This window comes from Magnolia sinica, chromosome 10, assembly GCF_029962835.1.
Source record: "Magnolia sinica isolate HGM2019 chromosome 10, MsV1, whole genome shotgun sequence".
In the NCBI taxonomy this organism is placed as follows: Eukaryota; Viridiplantae; Streptophyta; class Magnoliopsida; order Magnoliales; family Magnoliaceae; genus Magnolia; species Magnolia sinica.
Window position 1 is genome coordinate 80,795,935 of NC_080582.1, and position 9,193 is coordinate 80,805,127.

General features: G+C 39.7%; 1 protein-coding gene across 1 annotated transcript; it reads left to right on the forward strand.

The window, feature by feature from the left end:
* Nucleotides 1-594: 594 nt before the first annotated feature.
* On the forward strand, nt 595-1,286 carry LOC131217128 (protein GLUTAMINE DUMPER 3-like). The gene has a single exon (XM_058211902.1). The coding sequence runs from the start codon at nt 649-651 to the stop codon at nt 1,090-1,092; it is 444 nt and encodes a 147-aa protein (XP_058067885.1). The 5' UTR covers nt 595-648; the 3' UTR covers nt 1,093-1,286.
* The last annotated feature ends 7,907 nt before the right edge of the window (nt 1,287-9,193 follow it).

The following is a 9,193-nucleotide window of genomic DNA, read 5'->3' on the forward strand; positions in this document are numbered from 1 at the left end:
ACTTTGCTGAGTATGAAAGTATTTCTCGAAGAGAAATGCTCCAGTGCTCTTAGGGCAGTACAAGCTGTAGTCCTCCTAGTTGCATTGAGAAACTTAGACAATCCAACCGGTCGATCCAGACTGTCCAATGGATCCAACACAGATTTCATAGGACACCAATAATATATTACAGAATCTGACTATCATGAAAATCTAATAGACAGTCTTTAATATGGACGGTCATGATTATCTACACAAAATAGGTCCGATCAAGAATGCTATTAATCGGTTTGTTGGGGAAAATCATAGATTGCTTATGATTTATAAAAGTAACTTGTGTTAGGCAATCCTAACCATCCATACATGACTCGGAAAAACGATGGCTAGAAAGATAAGGACAAATCAGGGATGGACTGGATCATCTGATCAGTTTTATTTTTTCAAGGTAGAACTTAAACTATGTTATGGACTTAATTGACGGTTCAGATAATCCGATTTGACTATTAAAAGGTTCAGATTAAATTAGGAGCATTATAACTTTTTAGTACTCTACAAGGAAAAAGAAAAAGAAAGAGACCCCATTCCTTTCCTTTATAAATTCACATCAGCCCAACACTCTTTCCTCAATCTCTCTCTCTCTCTCTCTCTCTCTCTCCGTCTGAAATAGAGATGAGGCCAGTCATCACCAGCACAACAACCTTCAATACAACCGCCGCACACGTACCGCACTCCCCATGGCACTCCCCAGTACCATACCTCTTCGGTGGTCTCGCAGCCATGCTCGGCCTCATCGCCTTCGCTCTCGTCATTCTCGCCTGTTCTTACTGGAAGCTCACCGGCTTCTTAGGCAGCAGAGAATCCGACCCTCAAAATCCACATCAGAACCAACAAACCGACGACTCTCTCAAACCAAAAACCCCCCAACAGATGGAAATGAAAGTAGTCGTGATCATGGCCGGAGATCACAGGCCCACCTACCTAGCCACACCCATTTCCAAGATGTCCACTTACCTTGTAGATGATGGAGATCGTGAAAACAAAGACACCCAGAAGCAAGATGCTGGAAATCAAGACTCCCATGATGAGGAAACTGGAGATGGTGGGGCCCACTGATCCAACCAATGAGATTGTCTGTTTTGTTTTGTGGTTTTCTCATTTGGGTTTTGTCTGTGAAAGCTCATATTTCAGGTTTTGTTTGTGTTTGATGATATGGGCTTGTATCACATCAGATGAGCTTTTTGTTTGTGTGTTTGGCCGGGAATTGTAAATCTTCCGAGATGAATACAAAAGAGCTTTTTTTGTTCTAATTTTGATTTTATTTTATTCAATAAATACTAATTGGTATTTATTTTCTAATTTTCAAGTTTTGAATAAAGGCTAGTAACACGCAAGACTACCCAAATTGTAGTACCGCAGGCAACTGTTCCGCTTCCGACATAGGTTATTTCGTCAACCATTGTTAGGGCTCACGGTTGATACTCATCCCAGCCGTTGATGAAACACTGACCCCCACGTGGAGTATAGATAGGCATGTGAAGCAAAAGATGCCAACGGTTCAGATTTAATCTTCTGAGGCCTACTTATCAGACGGTTAGAATTATCTCTTTGGCGGAGTTTCTTCATAATGGGATATGGCAGTTGCCGCGGAGGCCCAGGGATTAGTGGTGTACGCAACCTGAGGACTACAGTTTGGCATGGTGCGCCGGAATTGGTAGAGAATTACAAAAAAGTAACGTGGAATACGCTCCAGACTCCCATGTTAGTTTACCACCATTTTGAAAGGTGGCAACTGGCTAGTAGCGTTTCTAACGTGTAACAGACGTACAGGTATCTGAACCGTCCAAATTCGAAAGGAAACATCAGATGGTTAATATCGCCTTGCAGTGAAAATTTCCGGTTATGCTCCTCCATACACATCTGGCTTAGCATCTGGATATCCACGAAACTATGCCACGTGTACGGACAAAGAATTATCATCTTTTAATAAAACGGTACGAAACGCACATGGAAGTCCAACGCGTGGAAGAAGGAGCTGCTCGAGGTTGTTTCTCTTTCGTCGGGCGCAAGGAGGGGAGGAAGGAGAAGGGAGTGCCACGTGGCGAAATGTTACTGGCTGTTGTGGACAGCTGTAAGCTGATGCCTGCCGCTGCGTCTTTACGCGGCGACGCGGGCTGCGGAGCACCCAAGTCATCGTGCAACCGTTTTTACCGTTCCGAGCCCGGGGCAGCTGTAAAGATCTTTGTAATTCCGAAACTAACCCTGCTTAGTTCAATGCCACAGTATGGCACTTCTGTAATATTTGGGAGTTGCAGTGGGTTTTCTCGGGATGCATTTTATACGGAATAAATGGCGAGATGTGGAGGACACGTGGATGGATACGGATCGCTGTATCTATCTGCTTCTTAGGGACGCGGCGAGGAGAAAACGCAGCGTGACATAAAAAGTAATTACTACAGCACCGGCGGCACATTGTTTCATGACTTTTATGATAGGATTTTGGTTTAGATGATTTTCTACTTTATGCCAGTGTCATGTGGCACATTACTTTAGCATGAATGTTCATCTGGTGAGTTGTTTCGTGGCCAGCAATCAACCGTGTGGCCTTAACGTCTGTCCATTTTTTAAAGATGGGGATTATGTCCTACCACCCCCCTTGTCTAGTTATGAACGGGCAGATATGTGAGGCAGACGCGAATTGCATCCTACCCCGCTTGTCTCTAGCTGAACCGGCGAGAGCTTTGAGTGGCTACCGTGATCTATGGGTCTCATCCACACCATCTATCCATTTTTCTGTATCATTGTATCAATATATTGAAGACACGTGGATTAAATTCTTACCATTGAAAACTTCTCGAGGGCTTCAACTTCTCGAGGGCCATAGAAGTTTTGAATGGATTTGATATTTGTGTTTTCTGTTCGTACAAGTCTTTTATGAATAGGTTGGATTTACTGTGGTGGTCTACTTGACCCTCTGTTTATCCATGCGGTCCATCCCTCCTTTCGTACCATTTTTTAAGGTATGAGCCCATAAATGAAGCATATTTAGTGCTCATGTGGATCACACCACACATTACTGTTGCATTTAATGTGGATCCCATCCATCCATTTGGCGAGCTCATCTTAAGACTTGAACTGAAAAATAAGACGTATCTAAAGATCAATTGGACCATAAAGCAAAAAAAAAGTGGGCGATTGAACGTCTACCATTGAAACCCTTTTGGGGTCACCGAAGTTTCGGATCAATATGAAATTTACTCTTCATCCATGTATTTTTAGCCTTATGAACAGATTGGATGGAAAATAAACGTTATAGTGGGCCCTACAAATTTTTTAACAGTGAAAATCATTATCCATGCTGCTCTTTTTAGTGTGGTTTATTTGAGCTTTTGAACGAATTCATTTTTTTTTTCTAATGCTCTAAAATGATCTCGAAAAATGGATAAACAATATAAATGTAATAAATACATTTTGTAGGGCCATGTAACTTTGATCTCATTTGAACAAAAGCGGATTGGCTGGTGTACCAGCCATCACCTATATAGCTAGTGTAGATACGTGTGGTGAGAAGACGAGCGCCGACGCTCCTTGAGCTCCGAGTTGTAGGAACGGTTCAAAGGAAATCAAAGTTACATGGGCCCCACAATGATGTATTTATTATATCACACCGTTCATCCATTTTTCGAGATCATTTTAAAGATTATATAGAAAATGAATCACATCCAAAGCTCAAATGGACCACACCAAAAATAGTAGCGTGGATAATGATTTACACCGTTAAAAAATTCTTAGGGCACACCGTAACATTTGTTTTACATCCAATCTGTTAAATAAGGTAAAAAAATACAAGAATGAAGAGGAAAAACAAATTTCATATTGATCTGAAACTTCTATGATGGTATACGTTCAATCCCCCGCTGCTTTTTGTAGTGTGGTCCACTTAATATTTAGATCTGTCTTATTTTTGTCTAAAGCCTTAAGATGATCTCTCCAAATTGATAGACAGCTTGGCTATAACACATACATCATGATGGGACCCACAGAACTTGCTGACGTTAATACATCAGCTATATGGCTGGTGTGTGGTACACCAGCTAATCCGCTTCCCATTTGAACCGGAAGCCGATTACATACTGACAACGTCAGTATCCAGATGGCTACCGAAGTGATGTCACCAAACTTTGTGGACCCCACCATGATGCATGTGTTGTATCCATATGGTCCAACCATTTTTAGAGATTGTTTTATGGCATTAATGAGATAGATTTAAATTTCAAGTGGACCCACCAAAGAAAACCGTGGTGGCATTACAAAAAGAATGAGATAGATCTAAATTTCAAGTGGACCCACCACAGGAAACCGTGGGAGCAATCACACCCACCATTGAAACATTTAGAGGGCCGATCGTGATGTATTTTTGAGATCCAACTTATTCATAAGTTAACATAGAGATAGATGAAGTGAAAAAAAAACTTGATTGGAAACTACTATGGCCCCTAAGAAGTTTTGAACGGTGGATGTCACTATCCACACTGTTTTCTATGGTGGGGTCTGATTGAACTTTAGATCTATCTCATTCCTTTTGCAATGCATAAAATTATCTCTCCAAATGGTTGGACGGTATTGATACATGCATCATGGTGGGGTCCACAGAGCTTGGTGACGTCACTTCAGTAGCGATTTGGCTACTGACCTTGTCAGTATCCAATCTACACCCACCTGAACCGTTTGTATAACTCAGAGCTCGAGGCGCATCGGCGCTCGTCTTCGCATGATACGGATTGGCTGTGTGGTACACCAACCAATCTGCTTCCCATTTTTGCGCTCATACCTTTAAATGATCTGGCAAAAAAAAAAAGGACGGTGTGGTCCATTTGAGCGTTGGATCCGAGTCATTTTTGTGCTCATACCTTTAAATGATCCGGGCAAAAGATGGACTGTATCGCGGTGGGCCGCCCCACGTATCTACCCATACGTGGCTAGAGACGGGCGAGGGTAAGACGTAAAGACGCAGTCCGCGTCGATTTTGGAGGTGGCGCGGTACAACCCCACCAGGAACTGGCTAGATACGGACGGTCTTGTAAGGGGATCTGTGGGGCCCACCATGATGTGTATTTTTCAAGGAAACGGATTAGCTACTCCCCCTGCCACTAGCCAATGGCTGATGGTTGGTGCTCTGTGGGGCCCACCATGATGTATGTGTTTCATCCATGCTGTCCATATATTTTTCCAGATCATTTTATGGTATGAGACCAAAAATGAGATATATTTAAATCTCAAGTGGACCACATTATAGGAAACTGTTGAATGAGCATTGACCACTAGAAACCTTGTGGGGCCATAAAAGTTTGGGATCAAGCTGATTTTTGTTTTTTCCCTTCGTCTGGGCCTAAAACTGTACACGAGCAGAGTAAGCTCGGTTACTCACTTGACTCGACTCGGAATTACTCGACTCGACTCGACTCGTCATGAGTTTGATCCGAGCATGAGCGGTTTTTTAATACTCGTTTTGATTTCGAGTAGAGCACGAGCTGGGTAGTACTCGATTCGGTACTCGACTTGATACTCAACTCGTACTTGACTCGGTACTTGACTCGTACTCGAGGGTCTATATACCCACCCAAAAAAAACAAATCCTACTCGACTCCAGTCGTTTTCAGCAGCACGCCGAAACCCAAAACCCATTTCCTTTCCTCTCAGCACCCGTTCTAAAAAAACCCTCTCTCTCTCTCTCTCTCTCTCTCTCTCTCTCTCTCTCCTCTCATTCCCCTCCCCTGTCTGGTGCTGTCCGCCGTCCGGCCCGTCCCTCTTCTTCTCTCTCTCTCTCTCACTCCCCTGTTCGGCGGTGCTAGACCCTACCGCTAGTCCTTGAGGCTTACCCGGTGCCCTTGTCCAGTGCCGCAGCTCGTCCCTACCACTCGTCTGGTGCCGCAGCTCGTCCCTTCCACTCATCCGCCATCCCTGCTCTGCACGCATGGTGCCAGTTGTTCCTGCAGCAGCTCGCCCGGTAATGTGTGGTGTTGATTTATTATTATTTTTTAATAAATTATTAATATATGTCAGAAATTGATTTATTATTATTTTTTTGAAATATTGTGTGGTGTCAATTTATTATTATTATTATTTTGTATAAATTGTTAATATATGTCAGAAATTGATATCAATATCATATATTGCTAATATAGCTAATATATGCTAATATAGAAATTGTTCATATGTTAATATAGAAATTGTTAATATGTTAATATATGTCAGAAATTGTTAATATAGAAATATATTAATATGTTAATATATGTTAAAATTGTTAATATATGTTAATATAGAAATTGTTAATATGTTAATATAGATATCGTTAATATAGAAATTGTTAATATGTTAATATAGAAATATGTTAATATGTTAATATAGCTAATATAAGTTAAAATTGTTAATATATGTTAATATAACTAATATATGTTAAAATTGTTCATATATGTTAATATAGAAATTGTTAAAATGTTAATATGTTAATATGTTAATATATGTTAATATAGTTAATATATGTTAAAATTGTTAATATATGTTAATATAGCTAATATATGTTAAAATTGTTAATATATGTTAATATAGCTAATATATGTTAATATAGAAAATTTTAATATGTTAATATAGAAATTGTTAATATAGAAATATGTTAATATAGAAATTGTTAATATGTTAATTATTGTCCTTTACTATTCAAGTCCCATGCCCTAATAGTTATTTTTTTCATGTTTCTTAATTTACTTTATAAATGACAATTTACTTGTTACTTTATTAGTGTTGAATGCTACCACTTTAAAATGCCTTTGATTTTTCATTTTTCATTTTGTTATTAGTTCGCTAGATGATGAATGTCAATTTCAGCCCGCTCCTTTATTTGTATAGATATGAATTATTTGTATTGTTTTAGTTGTATTATAGGATAATCAGTTGCCTATTTGAGGATTTCTATATTGTCAGACATAAATTCAGTGTATTCCTTGATGCATAGAAAATATCAAATTATCAATTTTTGGACAGTTTAGGGTTAGATAGATTGTAATGTCTTCATTTATTCCAATTTAAATACATATGCCTGTTCTGGTTTCGTCTCTCATTTTTTTCACTGGATATATTTCATGTATTATTTCCGTTATCAAATGTCCACATTTTGTATTGATGATTGACATGTGAATCAAATACACGATTAATATATTTTAGAGAGATAAGGGAAGATGCTGCCAGAATTTCGGTGTAGCATTTAAATTAGAAAATGAAGGCATTACAATTTATCCAACCTTGAATGGGTGACTGATTTAGACAGTTAAGTAAGTATGCCCGTCTAGAGGTCTAGCCGTCTAGGTATAGCCGTATAACATATCGAGAACTTTATTTTATAAATGACTAGTTAAGACGAAAGCCCAAATACTCCTGGAATATGGGTGCATCAGCCACATTTCCTCTAATCGTAGAGGGAGACACAGACACGTCAACTGCATGCAAAGGGAAGAAGAAGAGATCAGCAGTATGGGATGATTTCGAAGATGTGATAGTTAATGGTGTACAGAAGATAAAGTGTAATTACTGCAAAGGGTTATATAGCAAGATTCCAGGAGGATCTACGACACGTGGACGGATACGGATCGCTGGATCTATCTACTTCTTACGGACGCGGCGAGGAGAAAACGCAACGTGACATTTATGGGAGTAATTATTACAACATTGGCGGCACACTGTTTTGTGACTTTTATGACAGGATTCCGGTTTAGATGGTTTTCTACTTTATGTCGGTGCTGTCCACGTGGCACATTACTTCATCAGGATCGTTCATCTGGTGGGGCGTGTCGTGGATGACAATCAACTACGCGGCCTTAACATCAGTCCATTTTTGAAGGACAGGGATTATGTCCTACCCCGCCCATCTCTAGCTACGAACGGGCAGATATGTGGGGCAGACGCGGATTGTGTCCTACCCCACCCGTCTCTAGCTGAACGGGCGGGAGCTTTGAGTGGCTACCGTGATTTATGGGTCTCATCCACACCGTCCATCCATTTTTTCGTATCATTGTATCAATATATCCAAGACACGTGGATTAAACTCTTACCGTTGAAAACTTCTCAAGTGCCACATAAGTTTTGGATGGAGCTGATATTTATGTTTTCTGTTCATACAAGTCTTTGTAAGTTTACGAATAGGTTGAATTTATTGTGGTGGCCTACTTGAGCCTCTGTTTATCCATGCGGTCCATCACTATTTTCGTACCATTTTTAAGGCATGAGCCCAAAAATGAAGCAGATACCGTGCTCGTAAGGACCCCACCACACGTGACTCTTGCATTTAATGCGGATCCCAGTCATTCTTGCATAAGCGGATTGGCAGGTGTACCCCCACACAAGTTATATAGCTGGTGTATTGACATCAGCAAGTTCTGTAAGTCAAATCATGAGGTATGTGTTATATTCAAATTGTCCATCCATTTGACGAGCTCATCTTAAGACTTGAATCGAAAAATAAGATGGATCTAAAGATCAATTGGACCATAAGGCAATAAAAGTGGGAGATTGAACGTCTACCATTGAAACCCTTTTAGGGTCACCAAAGTTTTGGATCAATATGAAATTTGTTTTTTCTATTCATCCATGTATTTTTAACCTTATGAATAGATTGGATGGAAAATAAACATTATACTGAGCCCTACAAGTTTTTTAACAGTGAAAATCATTATCCATGTTGCTCTTTTTGGTATGGTCTATTTGAGCTTTCAAACAGATTCTTTTTTTTTTTCCCCAATGCTCTAAAATGATCTTGAAAAATGAATGAACGATATAGATATAATAAATACATATTATAGGGCCACGTAACTTTGATCTTATTTGAACGAAAGCAGATTGGCTGGTGTACCAGCCATCACCTATACAGCTGGTGTAGATACGTGTCGTGCAACGACGAGCGCCAACGTTTCTTGAGCTCCGAGTTGTAGGAACGGTTCAAAGGAGATCAAAGTTACATGGGCCCCACAATGATGTATTTATTATAACACACTGTTCATCCATTTTTTGAGATCATTTTAAAGCATTATATAGAAAATGAATCATATCCAAAGCTCAAATGGACCACACCAAAAATAGTAGTGCGCATAATGATTTTCACCGTTAAAAAATTCTTAGGGCACACCGTAACATTTGTTTTACATCCAATCCGTTAATAAGGTAAAAA